Source organism: Hemicordylus capensis, chromosome 4 (assembly GCF_027244095.1).
Source record: "Hemicordylus capensis ecotype Gifberg chromosome 4, rHemCap1.1.pri, whole genome shotgun sequence".
Classification (NCBI taxonomy): domain Eukaryota; kingdom Metazoa; phylum Chordata; class Lepidosauria; order Squamata; family Cordylidae; genus Hemicordylus; species Hemicordylus capensis.
In genome coordinates this window covers 133,654,217-133,675,305 of record NC_069660.1, presented here as the reverse complement: position 1 = coordinate 133,675,305, position 21,089 = coordinate 133,654,217, and the positions used below count along the sequence as shown (strand labels likewise).

Here is a 21,089-nt window from a genome sequence, read left to right as displayed (position 1 = left end):
ACTGTAATATTCTCAAGGTCCTTACCTATTTAAAACTGGTCTAGTCTTACCCGTTTCCAAGCCTGGACACCTATCTGCTCTGGCAATGTACGCAGCCATTTCCTAGAACCCATCTTTTCTTTGTTGATAAATTTATTATTATTTATTTTATTTATTGCATTTATATCCTGCCCTTCCTCCAAGTTGCTCATGGTTATTTTTATCCTCACAACAACCACGTGAGGTAGATTAGACTGAGAGATACATGACTGGCCCAGAGTTACCCAATGAGTTTTATGGTTGATTGGGGATTCAAACTTGGTTTTTCCTGGTCTACACTCTAACCACTATGCTATGCTGGGTCTAGGTTTCTATTGCCAGAACAGTTCCAAGGTATTTGCAGAAATAAAATATCTCGATAGCAATTAAAACTGACACTTCAGACACCACAGAAAAAAGGAAAACAATTATCAAGCTACAGAGCTCAGCAAATGGGCTGTTATTTTATCATCATCTTGGCTCCCCCTCCCCCAAATGCTGTACAAAATTTCACTTCTGCTGGAGAGGAGAAGCGCAACCAGTCCTGAGCACAATTCTCAAAAAGTGATATTAAACAGACACAAAAGCAGATGCTAAGGAAAATGTGACTATATCTCCAATTCTATCTAGCTAACTTTTGTGTATCTTGAGTACAGCATGGGCCAATGCATGAGTAAAGCCTTGCCTTTTGTCTTCACTCATTCCTTTGTGTCTTTGAAATTCTGAGATCAACTGATGCCCCTCCAGCTTTCTGACTTAATCTCCCTCATATTCCTATTATTGGCACCTAAAAGGTATATTGTAGGATTATATGGTTCTGCTGCTTAGCCTTTTTTAAAATCCCAGCCTTGGTCCAAGAATGAGGGCTGCCAGATAAGCAATCTGTATGCTTTTACTAAATTAGTCTTGGTGAGACAAACATATTTTCTTGACTCAGGGAAGTCTATTCTGACATCTGTGGAAATTCAAGCCTAAGAAAAATGACAGTCTAGTCTGATCTATATGGTTCCTTACCTGCGGTTCCAGAATGTGAGAATGGAGGTCCCACCAGCACCATGTCCCCTCTGGTTGTCATGGTTATCTACAAAGACAATGGCTTTGTCAGAAGGCATCAAACTCCCATTTTCTCCCCAGCTCCTAAAAAGTGAACAGATTATTAAGTATTTTTTTACACCGTATTTCAACAAAAGTGCTATTTTAGCAATTATATTAAAAGGCGGGGCACAATTCTCTAGAGTCCAGCCCTTCTGCTGAGAAGTGCAGGGGTACAAGCTCCCTGTCTCAACCCTATGCCTGTTCAGAGCATGGGGTATGTTTTGTATGTGAGTGTGGGTTCTTTGTGCATCTGCAGCATCCAAGTTCCATTTGCATGGATAGAGGCATCTGGACATAGCGCCTTCACATGTGGGCCCTTAGGCTAGGATTTATGAATGTCAGTTACTTTAGATTTGCCATCTTTTCTCCATTCCATTTGCGGAGTACAGTCCCAAGTTGTGCACCATATTTAAATTCGGTCACTCGACCATTTCCATAGTATTCAGGGCTTTGAATTGGTTCGCCACCCAAGTCGATTACCTGGAAAAAGCCAAGGGAAGGTAGAGGAAAGATAATGATACTGATTTCAATTTGTTGCAAAACTAGATTATAGTAAGAGAATTTGAGCAAATGCCAGAGCACTGAATTAGAACATAAATATATTGTAACTATTTCATCATATATAGTTCTATAAAATTCAACCTATCTCTAAGACGACTAAAGAAATTTTTTCAACTTATTATGGCCAGTGTTTCAGTAAATGCTTCCCTCTGAGACAGGACCAGATGATAAACATCTAGGATTTTATCTGGAAAGTGTTGGGTTAGAATCCTATTTTTGTCATTAATTAATTAATTATGTGGGCATTATGTGAGATCTCTCTTAGCCTCAGTTCCCTAACATGGGAACAATATTTATCCTATCTGGTTTCTCAGCAGCACAAATACAATAAAGATTATAAAACAATTTGCAAACTGCAATGGATATAACATTGTTAAGTAGTAGCAGACAGGGCCTAGAACAGGCACCCCCAAACTGTGGCCCTCCAGATGTTGCTGAACTACAACTTCCAGCATACCCAGCCACAAAAAATTGTTTCTAGGGATGCTGGGAGTTGTAGTTCAGCAACATCTGGAGGGCCGCAATTTGGGGATGCCTGGCCTAGAATGTTAAGCCATGGCAAACAAGACATTAACTAGACCCATAGCATGCTATTGGTGTTATTAATTCTTATTTCTTGATTATTGCTGCTGATCAGGGGTTAATTGGAGCCATGACTTGCCAATAGCCCAGAATCTGCTTTCAAAGCCAGGGCCCACCTCAGGAACATGTGAGATAATATTAATGAATTCCATGCTTTCCCATCATCCCAGAATAACCATGGCTTTCCCACATATCTGGGATTAGGGCAGCTTCCAGGTCAAATGAGCTTCTCTGGCACCTCACACTTTTAAAAGGGAAATATGAACAATTATAATAAAGAGGGATACAATCCAGCTAACATTAAATATGGATGAGAGTTAACATTCCCACTGAAATTTTAGGACCTTAAAAATGATTGTCTTGGGATGAACTGTATCTTATGATCTCAGTATTTACACTATCTCCAGTTGTGTAAAGTATATCAGTACTTCAAGTCATGTATACGGTGCTTTGGGTATGACCTGAAGAAAGAAAGTAAGAGTTGTATTGCTGAATCACATTTTAAAACTCCTATTTCAGCATTCTCTTTCCAGCCACAGCCAGCCAGATGCCCCTGGGTACTCACAGGCAAGGCAGGAAGGTGATGTTCTGCCGGACATCCAAACAAATATGTGCATTGTTCCACATACAACAGAAGAGCCTTTCCCACCGACCCCCCTCCTTTTGCAGTCTTCTGAGCATTCCAAAAATATGTCCCTGAGTACTGCGGGACCCTCAGGTACATATTTTCTGGAGGCACAGAAGACTGCAGCAGGAAGGAGCAAAATAACCCCACTCCTGCTGCACCTGCAAAATGTTACTTGGTGCATACAAAGTTAGTATGAATGTCAACCCTTCTTTTTGCCTCCAGCATCTGCTATTCAGAGGTATAGTGTCTCTCTACTTAGATTCCATTTAGCCATCATGCACAACAGTCCCTCCTGTATAACACTTCTGAGTCATTCAAACCAAGTACTTTGTTTTCTAATTCTGGACCTTATATACTAGCACAGGGTTGCACAACTTTGGCCTTTCAATTGATGTTGGACTACAACTCCCAACATTCCCAGCCATATTGGTCAATATTCAGGGATGATGAGTTTTAGTCCAGCAACAGCTGGAAGTTCGAAGCACTAGCACTAAGAGAAAGTTGAAATTATTTTTTTAATTGAATGAATTTGAAAGACTCAAAGACCATGCGTAGCTCGAATCCCTAACCCATTTACGTACTATGAAGTAAGCAAGCAAAGGTTAAAATCAAAGTTTATTTTGGTTTGGGTACTAAAAACTCAGGACTTTAAAATGTTCAGTTTGAATAGTCAAATCTAGCTTTTTCTAAATTACTTGGATTTTGGTATTTCAGTAATTAAGAGCTTTACACACTGGAATCTGGGAAATGTGTGCTTTATGGTACAAACATCTGTAAGTTTTTCAAAGTTCATGTTTCTATTTCAGCTCAAAACACAACTAGAATTTCAAGTTTCGTATTTCAAAGTTTAAAATTTAGAATTTCAGTTCTGTTTCACACTTTGCTGGGAAATTTATACTGCATACAAATGGACATAGCAAGCTGCCTTAAACAGAGTCAGACCACTGGTCCATCTAGCTCAGTATTGTCTACACTGCCTGGCAGTTGCTCTCCAAGGTCCCAGACAGGACCTGGGACCTTCTGTATGCACAGCAGATGCTTCACCACTGAGTGATAGTCCCATAACCAAGAAGAGTATCTTTATTTCAGTTCAATTTACTTCTGACCCCTACTGTCTCAATACCAAATGTTATGACTATCTCATTCATAGCCACTTCTTCCACTATCAATTCCAGGGCTTTATTTTTTGTATTATTTTGTTTTCTTAAAAAACAGTGTATCTGCACCACTGCACATGTGCATCCCTATACATCCCAATAAAGTGTCCAAGCTGGGGGCGAACTGTGTGTGGATTGTGCTAATTACTGAGATTGCTGGATTAATAAATAGTATTTTTCTTATGATTTATTTTATTTGTATCTTTATATGTCCTACTTTTCTGCACATTGCCCTCAAAGCGACAATTTTTTAAAAAAGCATAAAATACAAAACATTTACGAGGCAACTCACACAGAACAAAATGGCAGCACAAAAAGTAAAACAAGAGACCAAAAAGCCTGACAAAATAACCAAGTGTTTACCAGCGGTCTAAAATAGGAGTGATAGGGCAGTTTGAAATTATTCTTGTGAGAGAGAATTGCAGAGCCTGGGCACAGCAACGGCGAAGGCCTCATCTGACGTGCTCATCAACTGCGCCTTCAGTGGCATCAGCATGTGGATAAAAACCTCTCCAGAATATCTTAACAGGCAGGAAGCATTATACAGCAAGCAGGTGGCACTTAAGGTATTGAAAGGTCTAGCTTCTGCTAAATGTATGCATTTATTTCTGGGATTTGCACCCTGCTTCTCTGAGTGACACTCTCAAAAGGTGTGAGTTAATGATTTGGAAGAGGGACACTGCAAGAAGTTGCCTTATGCCAGCTCAGTCCATTGATCCATCTAGCTCAGTACTGGCAGTGGCTCATTAGGAGGGGGTCTTTCCCAGCCCTACCTAGAGATGTCAGAGATTAAACATACAGAACAGTTGTTTCGCCACTGCATACAAAGCAGATGTTTTATCACTGAGCTACAGCCCCATCTCCTCCTATCCAGACCAGTGGCAAGAAGGTTTGTACACAACACTTACCTCCTGATAGATGAAAGGCCGTGATCCTTCAGTGAACCATCGTGTATTCAGATTATTCACTTTGCTTAAAATGACATTTATGTCCTTGGGCCATATGTGCTTAGAAGCATCAATTCGGAACCCTGCAACACCAATCTCCACTAGGTGGTTCATGTATTCAGCTATTTTTGAACGCACATCATCTCTACTTTGTGCAAGGTCAACAAGGCCACCCAGGCGACAGTTACGGACCTGTACAGATGGGAAGAATGGTTAACAATTCAGTTGCCAAAGGTAAACAACCAACCCTCAAAGCAATTGTGACAGCTTTCCCCCAACCCTACAAAACCATTTGAGTTCTGTTAAAAAATACATTTGAAATATAATTTTAAAATCAACCGAACACTCAACAAATAAGATATTGAGAAGAATAACTGAATATATTTACTGATACATGTTTACAACACAGTTCAGGTTAGGACTGTGTTACAGGCACTGCCAAAAGTGCATTCCCCTGGACACAGTTGACACAATGAATGGGTTGGACCTGTGTTTTGAGTACAGTGTAAACAATGGAGTCAGAAAAGTTGCCTAGGAAGTCAGGAGGGAAACCATGACATCCTAAATGTGAAGAGCCAGACAAGGCTCCCAGAATTCCCTAAAAAGTCCTGGCTTTCTGAAAGGTCTCTCTTCTTGGCCCTTCTGAGACACAGAGACAGGTCTCCCATTGGTTTTTCCCCCTGCTTCATTGCCTCCCCATCCTGGGAACTGAAGGTATCAGGCTTATGTGTCCATATTTGTGATGATCATTGGCTAATAGAGAGAATGTTAGATCTTGTCTATCATCAGCAATATCAACTGCTCACTTCTCCCTGTACTGTATCAAAACCACCTGATTTGCCTTAAAGTGCACGTGCTAATTTGGTGCCATTTGCCATCATCTTGACCACTGAATAGGAAAGACATTAGATGCTCCTTCAACATCACAGGTGAAGATGTGACACAATATTGTTGGAAGGACCCTTGAAAGACTTGGGTGGGTAAAATTTGCTACCTTTCCTCCCAGGAGAAGGTAATCTTGGGCTGGGTAACTTGGGAAAAAGTCTTGATTTTAGTTTTTTTAGATGAGATGTAATGAATCCCAGTTGGCCTTAGAAGTTGGCCTTTGGGTAATCTTGTATTTGATCCAGTTCTCAGAGATTTATTTCTAAAATCTTATTTTATTTTTATTTTATGCTTCCTGTAAGATTTTGTTTTTATTTTATGCTTCCTATAAGAAGTCCCCACCACCACCGCCAAAAAGAGCAAAAACAAACCACACCTGTGGAGCATTTTGTCACCCATACCTTTACTCAGAGCTTCATCCATACTTAACCTCAATATTTGTTAGTTACATGTACCTTCATACTGCCCTTTTGGGATACAAGATCTTGGGGTTATATCCTAAAATTGCTCACCTTGCTGCTCATTTCAGCACACCTTTTGGCCACTTGCCTTCATCATCTGTATGCTGCACAGGTATGCTAGGGAGTCATGGGTTCCTTCCTCCACTTCCAAGGAGTGTTTTATAATTTCTCCCACCCTTTGTTTTTGGGTGAGCACGAAAGTGTGTCTGTGTGTTCAGTTATAAAAGCAGATTAAGGCCTATTTTTTACTGGACTAAGGGGGAGGAAGCAGCTAGTTCATTTTAGAATTAGGAAAAGTCATAGTAAGTGGTTTAAGGGTAAGAGAAATATTGGTTAGACTCTCAAAGTTTCTTGCCTCATTTGCCTAGCACCGTTAACTAGTTACCAAGAGTTCTCACTCCTGGTCAATTTGCACACACTCTTAAAGTTTCACTAAGATGCTAGCATCATTCTGAATACTTTATTTACATGATCTTGCCACGGGAACAGGTAAACTTACAGGGCAGGCAGGGAGACAGAACGATGATCCCCCCCCCCTAAATAAAGCCATTTCTCTCGAACCTTTCCTACTATATTTACCTGAATGTGCTTGGCTTTCTGTGTCAAATTTGTCTGGGTGGCTGCTCTGAAAACATGTATAGGATTAATTCACTTTGTGTGCCTGGATTTCATCAGACAGGGCAGTGCTGATTCCCCCTTGCCTTCTCTGGTTTGTTTCCTTTGAGCTTTATTGTACATTCTGTCTTTATGTCTGTGTTTCTACACAGATCCACATTTGCCTCCCTTCTAGGAGATCTTGTTCCTTCATTTGTCCAGTCTTTGGAGTTTTTCTCCAAAGTCATGTTTGTGCATTCAGCTTCAGTTAGATAGCATTCTGTTTGTTAAACTCCTTCTTCCCCTGCCTTCTCTTTCTCCCTTCCTTAGGTTTATGGGAGAGAATTTATATTTAAGGAATCTTTTATCATTTCATTTGAATAATCACACTCCAGATACAGTTACAAGCTGGAAGTTGGCTGACATCCTTTCTTCTTTCACAAATACAGCCACCTTCCTTTCTGAGATAGGTTTGAGTCGGCCTCAATTCTGGAAGCTCAGACTGGAGTGACCTATCTTAGGAATCTGAATTGTCTCTCAGATTAGGTTTAGTCTGTGCTCAGTTACCTTTTGCATGTGTTTTAAATACCCTGTTTTGGTTCTAAAGCTCTCCTCTGCATCAGTTAGTGCTTCATTTGGTTAACCCCTCTCTACCCTGGTTTCCTATTTCCCCCTTCTTTAGGTCTAAGGTATTATACTCCTAATCCATATATAGTACACATTAAAGCATTTAAGCAGATAAAAGCATAATCTCTAACACTGGTTAATGCCAGAACATGCATTTCCATTTTGTCTGTTTTATGACATCCTGCGTGTTTAGATGATCTTAGCCTCACTTTATATTCAAGAAAATTATTAATCAGATTTTAAATCTGTGGCCATCAATTTCTGGGGATAGCTTGTTTTATAACCATAGGCTTAAAGTTCCCAAGTAAAGTGGGAAGGGGTTGCCAATGGCTCCCCTTGACAGCACCATCATGCATAAAAAAGAGTCATGCCAATCAAATATCAGGTATCACTTCATCGCCTTTAAACAACGGTCAAAAATGGGAACAACGGGTTTTTTTTAACACAGTCAAAAATGGGAACAACGGGGTTTTTTTAACACAGTCAATTCAAATATTCAAAGATGAGTCATAAGGCTGAATAGTCAAATGAATGTGAACTGGATAATTTCAAATGTCTTCAGGATCATGCTGTGATAGTACATCTGTCTGCAAGTAAAATACATGCAGCCATGTGGGGGGAAAGATCATACCACCTGTCCTGGCTCAGGCAAAAAAGATTATGTGTGCCTAGGTATGATACTGAAAACTCACCCACTATTCTGGCTGAAGGCTTATACACAGAAAACAGCAGCAACATAGAGGTTCCTTTAAATCACTCTTTGGAGAAAGGCTCCATAGGAATGTTGTTCTTCTACAGTAACCTATATAGAGCAATGCCACATAGAGCAATGCATTTTATCCACACCACATGTCCGCCCACTTCTCCAAAGTTGTGATGGTCTGCAGAAAATCCTCAAGATATGTGGTCAGCCACTGTACAACAAAAGTTAGTTGTGTGGGTCCAAAAATGAAATCTGCCCCTTTATTTTTATGGAGATTTCCACCATCCCTCATATTGGTGTTTTTTCACATGCAGTGGCTTGATCCAGAGAATTTTAAGCAGTGTGCTGCTCACAAAAGGGGGCTTTTCCCTTTTGGGGCCTCCATCCTGCAGCCCTTAGTAGCACCCTTGCCATTCTCCTCATACAAGTACTGATTGAGATCCCACCCAATATGTGCTGCAGAGAGTGTTCTGTCTGTGTGGATTACTGAGGAAACACCAGTGAAAGATTTTAAAGACAACTTTACTTGGCAAACAAAGGCACTCAGGGGACAGCACTGAACTTGCTGATTCAAACACAAAGGAACAGGAACAAACAGGAACAGGAAGGAGAATAGAAACTCCTAGCTAGAGTCCAACCAATACAGAGGGAACTATAGTGCCCCCTCTGGCTTTATAGTAGATTATATACAAACTATAGTGACCTAGACTGCAGTTTTTGCATATCACAACAATCACCTACAAAAGTGGACATGTGAGTTTTGTGAAGCAGCTCACAATCACTGTTGCACATCATGTGTTTATTATTGCAGTTGTGCATCATTCCCCATTCAAAAATACAGGCCAGCATTGCACACGCAATTGGCTGAATTGTACTTCACATTCTTATTTATTTATTTATTTATTAAATTTATATACCACCTAGTATAAAAATCTGAAGGCGCTGTACAGAATTAAAACATACAAATATAAAACATCAAAATTCATAAGTAGATAAAAACACATTTAAAATTTAAAAGTTTTAAAAATATTGCACCATTAACCTGTTTTCCCCTCCAGATCCAGTCATAAAATTCCCAAACCTGCTGTCTCTTTGGGATACTTATTTGCAACCACAAACCTGTAACTTTTGCTTCAGAAGTGGAAGATCATAGCAACCCTGATAGCAAACATATGCAGCAATTACACTTAAAATTTACCTGAATGGGATCACTGTAATTTTCAATATCCCCACTGAGTGTTTTACATATCCTGTCATTGAAATCAAAGCTAGAGTATGGGACAGCAGGAAAATCTCGGCTCGCTGCATTGAAATAGCTCCCACAAGTCCCGTGATAGCCAGAGCCAGCTCCAGAGCCACACATATGGTTAACTACAGCATCCACATAAATATGTACCTGGTGAAGACATAAGGAGGGGAGTTAGAAGTCAGGAGCACAAAAAGTGTTCATGCATCACTTTTCTTTTCAAAATTACCAAGAGCAGATCCTATAACCTTACAAATAAAATACACATTTAAAAGAATCACATTTCATGTATGGGACAACCCAGTCCTCTCCCACATCTTCTGTCTTCCCATGTGTGCTCCTTCACATGTGGAATTATTCAACCAATGACTGCCGCACTCCCCTACCAGCACCCTCCCGCCACCCACACATGGAAAACTATGCACCCAGGACAAATGAGAATGCATGCAGGGACAGAATGAACAATCCTCTATGTTTTCCTATTAAACTGCATTTACTGTTAGTTTAAAAGGGACCGTCCTGTTGAAGAAAGCTACGTACTGGTGCAGCGGGGAGGTAACTTGCCTAAGGAGCAAGAGGTCACTGGTTCAAATCCTCGCTGGTAGGTTTCCCAGACTATGGGAAAAACCTATATCGGGCAGCAGTGATATAGGAAGATGCTGAAAGGCATCATCTCATACTACGCGGGAGATGGCAATGGTAAACCCCTCCTGTATTCTACCAAAAAAACCTACATGGCTCTGTGGTTGCCTGGATTCGACACTGACTCGATGGCACAACTTTCTCTTTTCTTATTATTATTACTATTATTATTATTACCTTTTACCTGTTGAAGAGTACTTAGGGCCAGAAGTAGTTCTAGTACTGCAACCTAGGGTCCAATTCATGCACTGCCACATCGGTATAGGAGCTACTCCCCACACGCGCACCACCACCACCAATTTGGGTTGTCCCCCCACGCAGCCAATTTGGGTTGCCAACATTCCAGTAATGTGTGTATGAAGGAGGCACAGAAAGTGATGCGCTTCCTTCTTGTGGCTGGAGTTCTCTTGTTAGGTTGTCAGGCAATGTTCGTATGGGAAGGAATTGATCCATTTCTTTTGCTGATGCAGTTTGTCCATCCACATGCTAGTGGATCTGGCATGGGATAGGACCACAGGGAAGCAGCTCCACCACTGTGATCTTGTATGAACTAGGCATTTGTTTCCTTCAGTGGAGGGTTTTCCGCAGAGAGATGATTACTCTCCCCTGGCCAAAAAAAGAGTTCCAGAATGGCGATACTAAGTTATTGCAGGACTGGCTTAAGACTCTGATCCAGAAAGCTAATAAAGCTTCCTTTATTGTCTAAAGGGGGGGGGGAGAACTGAATTAAAAATGGAGACAATACACAATACAAGGTTCTGATTAAACCAGGAGAAGGCAAGGACTAGATTCTGTGGCAGATGCTCAGTGGTTGTTCGGTTGACAAGTCAGTGTTGAAGGGTTTCTGAACAAAGAAAGCTCTCTAGTTAGAGGGTCACACTTGTTTGGAATATAGGCTCCTCAAAGCTTTTCACTTGGGCCAGCCTAGATTGCTGTCTGGATTCTAGAACTAAAAAAAAAAATCACATTCCACTATTTAGTTTTAATGAAGAAGTTTAGAAACCCAGAATATTATACTGCATAGTACAGACTCTGATTGAGACAATCTTGGCATGAGATAAGGAATCATTTGCTGCAGAAAACTTGTTGAACCAGCTATCTCATGAGAAAGTTAAACAAAAAGATTATTTTCCAATTAATAGGCAACAGGTAGTTTACTTTGATCTGAGATCTATTGTTCCATCCCAAGCTATTGTCAGAAAAGACACTAAAACAGAAATTACTTACTCCAACGTTATTGCATCTGGTAACCATGTCCCTAAATTCATTTTCATTTCCAGAACGTGAACATAACTTGTAACTGATTGGCTGATATCTCTCCCACCATGGCCTCCAGGGATTCAGAACAACAAGGTTTTCATTTGGGGGAGAAACCTACATATTCAGAGAGAGAGAGAGAGAGAGAGAGAGAATGGAATACATTATCACTGCTTACCCTTTAGTAAAATGTAGGATAATGAACCTGGTATTGGGGTGAGATAGACCCAAAGTGAGGTCACAGTTCAAACATAAAGAACAAGATTTTACATGTGTAATTGCATTATTATGCATAACAATTATTAGGGATATGCAGAACTTTTGGCAGTGAAATATTTTTATTCGAAACAGGCCGTTTTGAGTGTTTCAAGCTTGAAACAGAACACTCTCTAAATAAAGGGCCTGTTTCGAGCTCCGAGTAGAAGAACCCCATTTCAATTTAAATGTTTGAGTGCCTTTTTGGAGACTTGTTTTTCTCTTGCTGATTGGTTTTCCGGCAATGGCTTCCGATTGGCTTGCAATTTCCTTATTTCTTGGTTGGCTTGTTATACAAATCAAGTGTTGTCATGAGCAACTGTGCCCCCATTAGCCAGGGGGAGGGAGGAGGAACACAAACGGAGCAAATTTCAAAATGTATTCAAAGGGACTGGGAGGCAGAGAGAGCCCTTATGTCTCTCTTGAAGAAGATACATCAGGGAGGAGAAAGGTAGGTTTGATTTTCTGGTTTTCTTTTCTCAGCACTGAGTATAATATGCTGTGCTAAACCACAGGGCTCTGTGGTCACCAGGAGTCGACACTGACTTGATGGCACACTTTACTTTATTGCTACTATAACTATCTGGTTTTGCTGGATCTTAGATTGACGAAGGCAGAACTTGGGTGCCTGTCTTGAGTTGTGGTTTGTTGTGGTTTGTTTTGTGAGATAGTGTTGTGGCAAGAAATGGAAAGTGGCAGCTCTGTGTGTGTGTGTGTGGTATTTTTTGGTGATTGCTGTGATGGTCTCCATGTCTGGCCTTGAGACTAACTTGTGCTTCATTCACTCCTCTGCAATCTGCAGTGCAAGGTGTACTCAGTCAAAATGTGGTTGAAGTTGCTCTAAGTGAGCTTATGGCTATGCTTGCTGCTCTGGCAGCTGTTGCAATGCTAGGAAGTAACATAAGGAGTCATAATTGTTTGTGAGAGAGTAACTTGTGCCAATTATGTAACTGCAGCACAAGCACTGTGGCTGGCAGTGGATATTGGGTCAGTGATGCTTTTTTTGGCCATTTTTGGACTGCGTTTGAAATGTGTGTTCACATTTCACAATGGGAGGAACAGATTCCCTTTTACTGTGTGCTTCTGCACTGTTTTTCAAGGCAAGATTACAAAATACATTGCAAATTGCAATGCAAAACTTGTGTGCATGCACTCTGTGAATGCAGCTTGTACTGACCATAGGGAACAAATTCAAAAAACAAATTTTAATTAAAAAAAAACAAATTTTAATATAAAAGTTTTAAAAGGAATGTCCTTTTCCCTCCATATGCTGGTAGAATACTGGTCCAAGAAAGTACTTTAGTTTCAGAAGATTTTTTCCCCCCAATTCTGGCTTAAAATCAGCCAGAGTTCACCAAGTTTAGCCATTTTCTTTTTCAAAAATTCACCAAGAATCAAGTGATTGACCCATAGCTTTGGGGGGGGAAATTATACTAAGACCTTACAATGTGGACTTCATGTGTGCCAGATTGGAGGGCAAAGGGGGAATGCTGTTACCCCTTTTCATGAAAATTCCTCCACAAGGGGGTGGAATGATGGTCCAAGGAGGGTCTTCAGTTTCAGAGGTTTTTGTAAAGGTCTGGCTTGAAATAAGCCAGATTTCATCATTTTTAGCCATTTTTAAAACAAAAAATCCACCAAAAATCAGGGGACTGGCCAATTCTATTCAAATTCACAACAGGGAGCCTTGGCTCCCTTCCACACGTGTGGCATATTTCAAGGCACTTGGACCAACAGGTGATTTTTTGTGATTTCTTTTTTCAATTTCCCTGTTCACCTCTATGGGGGGAAATCCTATTGCATTTTGCTAATTCCCAAGTATTTCTGAAATCAATTTTGATATTTCAGAATTAATTCCAACTTTACTGATCTGATTTATTTTTAAAAAAATTGGATTCGGATTTTACGATTTTTTCCTAACATGGGCAATCTTGTATAAAATGCAATTTTCCGAATCCGAATTTGCACAAACCTACCAGATTTCTTAATGTGTGTAATGTGAACAAGACACAGAATCTAACCTTTCCTGACATACCAGTTTCATTATCTTCACCCACTGCATACGCAGTCCAACTAATAGGTTTTAATTGACTCTAAAGGATGGCTGAGGTCAGAACCTTATTTTTCTCATTTCTATTAATGTATAACCTAGACCATCTCCAAAATGAACTGTATTCTGGTAAACAGAGAGCAGTTTATACACTCGTCTAACCAGGAATAGTTGCTCTACAGTAGAGGAGAAGGCACATGGTGTATGTGCCTTGTGTATGGTGTATATAAGCCTTGTGTGGGTCCTCTACGACTAGATCTATGTGTACAGAGGCTGGGTTTGCATGATCCTTCCACTCTGTAAAGTGAGTGTGTGTGTACGGAGTCGGGGGGGGTGGGGGGTCACAATAATCAAGTCTACATGCTGCTGTGTTTATATGTTAAACATCCTGCTCACACAATGCCTTATATGTATAGTAGAAAGAAGGGCTTGCATGTATGCAAAAGTTTCCCAGTTAGTCTTTTTGTAATTTCTGAACAGGAGACAGTACTAACCTGAACACCTTCAAATCCATTCGAGGCTAAATAACGCTCACATTCAAGAGCAACATCAGTCCAGTGCCATTCAAAGAGATGGACAATAGATGTCTTTACAGGCTTCGGATTTGACTTGTACTGGGTCCAGCAAAGTCCAAAGACTGCTAAGAGAAGAAGCAACAGGCTCTTCATGTTGTCTTTGTCCCTTGGTGCCTTTCTTCTCAACAATCTTTTACATTCCTGTGGGAGAACAAAGCACTTTTTATCAATTTCATACCTCAAATGCCATCTTACTCCCAGGATATTGTTTGAAAGCAAAGCAATCACAGGGAAGATGTACCACAGCCTGAACTTAAAAAATCAACAAGCTAGAAGAATCCACTTTTGTTTGTTTTCATGTGGTCAATAAATGCGGTAAGTTCAGAGGTCTATAGTGAGTCTGTTTGCACTCCCAAATAAAGTTGGTAATGACCCCTAGTAACTGAACAAAGTGGCATCCTTAAAGTAGGGACTCTAAATTCTACAGACACCTCATGTAGCCCACTTGCTCTCTGCTTGGGGCATAGATTTCTAGAAGTCTGATAGGTCCAGCCTTGAAATAGGGTAGCTTATTGGCACATTCTAACTCTTTAAATGGATGTATTTGCTTTCATGGGTCATCCTGAGGTCTATGTAGTGCAGCATTCAATTTCCAACAATAAAGAAACTCTATTCACATGCTATGTTGAGTGCAGGTACAATCTGTGTACAGTGTACACATTACAGAACTGCTCACAAGTAGAGCAGTACACTTCCTTTCTGTACCTTGTATTTGATGGGGACTGTAATTTAAAAGGTTCACTTTTAAAATGAATGCACATTCAACCACTCACAAGAAAAAGTACATGTACAGATTGTACAATGTAATGTCTGAATAGGGCTCCAGTGATCTCACTATCTCTCACATATTACACTAGTCCTCTGTCATTTTAGATAATCCCCCATCTATAAAGCTACAAACTATCCTATCTCCTGAGCAGGGGCTGTCTATTTAAACTATAGCTTTTTGCATCTTAGAGAAGAATCATACCTGAATTCCAACAAGCCAGATTATAATTCTGCCATTTCCTATGTATTTTAAGCCCTATTCATTACATTCCATGAGTGTACAATTTGTACGTATGTATGTACATGTATGTGTGTAGGTTATTCACACATTATGTACAATGCACTTAGTAATAATCTTCTTATTAATCTACCAATTGAGTGCAATTGAGGGGGCTGTTCACTTTTGAAATGAATACATGCACATGTATACGGACACTTGTACGCACATACAACATAATGTCTGAAGACGGCTTTAGTGTGATATATACTTACACAACTTCTGCAGAGCAGTCAGAAGACACATCTCCCTGACTTCTCTGGTGGGAGACATTTCCATGACAGGCTGCAAAACATCTAATAATCCATATTGCTCACAAATCTCTGTCCTTTAAACTGTATTTTTCTTTTCCTGAAACACTTTAGAAGATCATGAGAGTGTAAGAGTGGGTTTAAATACCTCAGAGAAAAGGACTTGTGTTCTCTTCACCAAACGCAGCTGGGTCACTCCTCGAAATGCACCTGAGATCACTTGTACGCCAGCATTCATAGTAGGCTGCTAGGGACCTGATTTGGCAACACTGACTTTTAACGAGTGGAACTGTACATAGAGGATTTTTCTAAGCTGTCATAGGCTACAAGTCTACTATGCTTACTTATTCAAACAGCAACAAAACCCAGTGTGCCTTGAACACCACTGATTCACCCCCCCTTAAACTGATGAAAGACAGGCACAAAGAAATAAAGATGCAAAGTTGCCAGAAAATTTGAAGCCACTGAAAAAACCCTGTTGTGTGTGTGTGTGTGTTTTGAGGCTTTTTTTAAAGCAAAATTTGAAGAAAATTTGAAATACACACACTATTTTTGTATCATATGTGAACTTATTATTTTAAAGACAAAAATAAACTATATACACATTAGTTTGCACATAAGATTTTCCTTTTATGAAATAAAACTAAAAACACATATTATTAATACCTTCCATAAGTGTATGAAACAATCATTACAATTGTATCCCGTGCTGCAGAACAACCTAAAAGCTGCTACTAACTACTTGAGGTATCTGAACAGCTTTCTCCTGAAGCTTTGCTACCCACAACGCTTTGCAACATCTGGGCCCTTTGATTTTCTTTTAACTCTTTGCACTTGAGCTGGCAGGGCAAGAGGCTGCTTGTTTCCCTGTAGGAAGGTCACATTTTTTGAAGGTGAGAAAATATGTCCAAGATGAATAGGGGTCAAATCAGGAGGATGGTAGATCCCGCTACTCTCCAGATCAGAGAGGAAGACAGGCCAAAGGAGGCACCAATTCACAGGAAAAGAATGGCCCTAAAAAAGGGCCTAGATCTGTGTGCACCTCTAGTAAAGATGAGTCCTGTGAGGCAGAGCCTGAAATACATCTGAGATACGAGAGTTATATATAACTCTATATTGGGATTGTATTTATTTAAAATATTTCTACCCTGCCCCTCCAGTACACTACTGCTTGGAACGGCTCATAACAATAAAACAGATACAATGTAAAATAAAACTAATACAATTAACCAAATTAAGTAAACAAGCTAAACTAAAACCACAATCAGAATTAAATTTCAAATTAAAAGTTATTTTAAAAGCTAAAAATTGAGAATTCTATAAAGAACCTACCAAAGGTGGAGCATTAAAAAGCCTCTTTACAAAGATGTGTTTTTAGTTGTTGTTTTTTTAAAAAACACCAAGGGAGGGAGCATCATTTAATCTAAAGGTTTTCATTGTTTTACTTGAAACATCTTTATATTAGACAGTCACTAGGTAGCACTATGAAAGAGCAATGGGTAGGAAGCAATAGCAATATTTTAAAACCGTGCCTTGTAAAATATTGCATGCATCATTCTAAACGAGACAGAGGGAAATCTGTTAGAGTGCCCCTCCCCCCAGTTTTTCCAAAATTTCCATCTCTGGCCTTGGGCAGAGAGACTCTTTTTTCCTTTCCTTAACTTTTTTTTTTTTGCGGGGGGCGGGGGTTATTCCCCAGGCCTTCACATCTCTAGGAAGGAAGAAATAATCCCTTTTGGATTAGTGACTGGAAAATGTCCTGCCTGACCTACCTTTAATTCCTGTAGAAGGAAGAAAGTTTCATTCCACAAGAGATAACTGGGGCTGGACCCTTTACCCATTTACTTCATTACCCTGAAATCAATGAATGGAATGGGCTAGGCAGAGCTTACAGGCGAAACTCGGAAAATTAGAATATCGTGCAAAAGTCCATTAATTTCAGTAATGCAAATTAAAAGGTGAAACTGATATATGAGACAGACACATTACATGCAAAGCAAGATAAGTCAAGCCTTAATTTGTTATAATTGTGATGATCATGGCGTACAGCTCATGAAAACCCTAAATCCACAATCTCAGAAAATTAGAATATTACATGGAACCAAGAAGACAAGGATTGAAGAATAGAACAATATTGGACCTCTGAAAAGTATAAGCATGCATATGTATTCAGTACTTGGTTTGGGCCCCTTTTGCAGCAATTACTGCCTCAATGCGGCGTGGCATGGATGCTATCAGCCTGTGGCACTGATGAGGTATTATGGAAGACCAGGATGCTTCATTAGCGGCCTTCAGCAATTCTGCATTGTTTGGTCTCATGTCTCTCATCCTTCTCTTGGCAATGCCCCATAGATTCTCTATGGGGTCAGGTCAGGCGAGTTTGCTGGCCAGTCAAGCACAGTACACTGTATACTTTTCAGAGGTCCGATATTGTTCTATTCTTCAATCCTTGTCTTCTTGGTTCCATGTAATATTCTAATTTTCTGAGATTGGAGATTTGGGGTTTTCATGAGCTGTACGCCATGATTATCACAATTATAACAAATTAAGGTTTGACTTATCTCGCTTTGCATGTAATGCGTCTATCTCATATATCAGTTTCACCTTTTAATTTGCATTACTGAAATTAATGGACTTTTGCACGATATTCTAATTTTCCGAGTTTCACCTGTAGAAGCCCTCAGCTATAGTTTCAATCAGCTTGGTTAAAGAACTATGTTTCAGGGAAAGTCCGTACTTGGAGCCTGTTTACAAATGCGTGTTTATCACTCATCGGCCAATATGATGCACAAGGCAACACCAGTGATTCAACACCAGCATATCAAGACACCACGTGACATCCACAACAAGCAGGCAGGCAAGTCACCATGTAATCTATATATGGGTCATAAACTCATCTCTCTCTCAAATTGCCCACTACTAGGAGACGCCAACCCTAAGGGTGTCCTCTGTGCGAGAGGATAGGCGCATCACCCAAGGAAGGGGTCCTTTCTGAGCATTTCCATCTTCCTTAGACTGATGTCCTTCTTCCCTGAGACCTTCATTCTTCATGACATTAGCAGAGATACCAACCTGGGAGTGGAATGCTTCTATCACATCCCTGGGGATCTCACCCACATACCTCTCTGCCTGCCTGAGCTTCTCCAGGTCATCCACCTTGGCTTCGAGGGAACAAACAAGTTCCCTCGGAGCCGGAAGCTCTTTGCTCCAAGCACACACTCATGACTTCTGTCCCTCAGGCAGATACCTGCAACACTCTGTGCAATACACTGGGAAGCACACCCTCCCCAGCTGGCTTTCTACCTTCATAATTGGTTTTATTGGCTATATATAATATGTAAAGCTAGGTCTTTGCTGCAGAGCTAGGCCTTTCCTGCAGTTGCCAGCTACCAGGTCAATCTTGTTGATTTCCATAGCAAAGAGACATGTTTTAAAGTGGTAATTCTCTTATATTTAGCAGGGGAAGAGCAATGCCATATCCATCCCCAGCACAGCATCCCTCCAGTGGCTGTTGCTGGGATCTGCCTTATGATTCTTTTTAGATTGTGAGCCCTTTGGGAACAGGAGACCATCTTATTTATGTATTATTTATTTTTCTATGTAAACCGCTTTGAGAACTTTGGTTGAAGAGTGATATATTAATATCTGTAGTAGCAGTAGTAGTAAGTAAAGGTTTTAAGTTGTGTCTTCCAAGAAAATTTAAAAAGTGGGGTAGTACCTTCTGCTCATGCTGTGTGTCTCCTTTGTGATAAAGAGGGTCTTCCTGTGTGCTGCCCCGCACACTTCCCTGCTAAACTCCACGCCAAACTCCAAAATCTGTTTACAAACTCCTGTTAGCAAAGCTCCTCTGCTCTGAGCCTTGCACATGCTTATAGATGCACATGCTTAGTTCTCCTCCTGTAAGATTTTATTTTGTATTGAATAGGTGTATGGGTAGGTTAGCCATATTGATTATAAGATGGATGCTTGACATGGGTCTGTTTGCTTGACACAAGTTTGGGCCTTGGTCTCAGCATGAACCCCCCCGAGTGAGTGCTGATTTCCCCTATTTCAACAAATTTTCCATGCTGTCAAGAGCTTTTGTCTAAAATTAGTGAAGATCAGCCTGTCGGCTTGGACACACTTCTTCATTTATCGATACCTCAGATCGAAAGTAGCCAGGGCTCGGTGTTCCATTTGGAGGGGGGTCGCTGGGCCCACAACTTGTTCCTCTTTCACATCTCCCCTGGCCAATGATATTAAATGTCAAATGGACAGGTTAGCCATAGGTCACAAATGGTCAGGATCCCTTTCTCTGTCCAATCACCGTCGGTGCGTGGGCGGATGGGGTAGGGGTACTTAGGACCCTGATCTGGAGCAGGAGGAGGTTGCTGGGACCAGTGGATGCTGAAGCCGAAGAGAATAGAGGAAGATTGCCCAACTTGACACACCCGAAACTTCGCAAAAGGGGAACATCAGTTTCTCTCTTGGTAAGCTCAGGGGATAAGCCACAAGGAGCGAGCGGAAGTTCTGGTAATCTATAGGGTGTCAGTTAGATATTATTTTAGTTGCTGTGAGGGAGAGGAAATCACTGTATGTATATACTGCAATTCATCTAAATATTGGTAAGAAAAATAAATCTGCTTTGATTAAATATAACCTCTCCATTTTTCCTCGTGTCTTCTTGGGTCTTGGAATTCTTGACAGCCAGTACCATCAAAAGAACCCATTAATCAGTGTGAGGATTTTTGAAGCCCTCATTTATTCCTGGTTGCAGGATTTTGGGGTGACAAATATTACACTCCCCAGTCCTGTGACCAACCCCAATCCTCTCTATATTTTCCATTGTTCCATTTTTCATGTTTTTCTGATACAGGAACATAGGAAGCTGCCATATACTGAATCAGACCGTAGTTCTATCTAGCTCAATATTGTCTAAACAGACTGGCAGTGGCTTCTCCAAGGTTGCAGCCAGGAGTCTCTCTCAGTCCCATATTGGAGATGTCAGGGAGGGAACTTGGAACCTTCTGCTCTTCCCAGAGCAGCTCCATCCCCTAAGGGGAATATCTTCCAATGCTCACACATCAAGTCTCCTATTCATATGCAACCAGGGTGGACCCTGCTTAGCTAAGGGGACAAGTAATGCTTGCTGCCACAAGACCAGCTCTCCCATATGTCTTACCATGTCTCCTTATTGCTACACTTGCCGCCCCATCACTCTCCTCCTATAGAATATAAGCCCATGTAGACAGTATAGAGATTCAAACATATTATATATAGATATCCATTTGATTAGCCAGGTAATTAAAGTGAAGGTTAACAACTAGCACCCAGACACATCTTTCACTTTAAGTGTTCTGTGTTATGTGGGGATGCCTATAGGTTCATACTATTGAAGCGTCACACTCCAATCACCATTAGAGAGTCAGTCTACCTGAGTCTACAATTGTATTGAAAGCAGTTGTAGTTCTCTTAGGGGAAAGTGTTAAACTCTAGGAAATGGATATTCTGACCTGCCAGTTAAAATGCGG

At 40.6% G+C, this 21,089-nt stretch overlaps 1 protein-coding gene and 1 long non-coding RNA gene across 10 annotated transcripts in view; one reads left to right on the top strand and one right to left on the bottom strand.

Annotated features, from left to right (window-relative positions):
• Positions 1-21,089, bottom strand: part of LOC128323268 (pancreatic alpha-amylase-like) — a 35,680-nt gene that overhangs the window by 12,696 nt on the left and 1,895 nt on the right. For 2 of the 9 annotated variants that reach the window (XM_053246002.1, XM_053246003.1), the window contains exons 2-9: positions 19,721-20,096; positions 15,544-15,687; positions 14,203-14,424; positions 11,374-11,520; positions 9,457-9,654; positions 4,950-5,180; positions 1,460-1,593; positions 1,033-1,155 (exon numbers count right to left, since the gene is read on the bottom strand). In XM_053246002.1, coding sequence (XP_053101977.1) covers positions 1,033-1,155; positions 1,460-1,593; positions 4,950-5,180; positions 9,457-9,654; positions 11,374-11,520; positions 14,203-14,376 — 1,007 coding nt within the window. In that variant the 5' untranslated portion in view covers positions 14,377-14,424; positions 15,544-15,687; positions 19,721-20,096. Of the gene's footprint in view, positions 1-1,032; positions 1,156-1,459; positions 1,594-4,949; positions 5,181-9,456; positions 9,655-11,373; positions 11,521-14,202; positions 14,425-15,543; positions 15,688-15,727; positions 15,835-19,297; positions 19,682-19,720; positions 20,097-21,089 lie in introns of those variants that run through there. The other 7 variants (XM_053245997.1, XM_053245996.1, XM_053246000.1 and 4 more) reach the window with 5 other exon arrangements.
• LOC128323271 (uncharacterized) lies at positions 11,973-14,613 on the top strand. The gene is made up of 2 exons (XR_008306186.1): positions 11,973-12,109; positions 14,189-14,613. It is a non-coding gene; the product is annotated as an uncharacterized LOC128323271 (long non-coding RNA).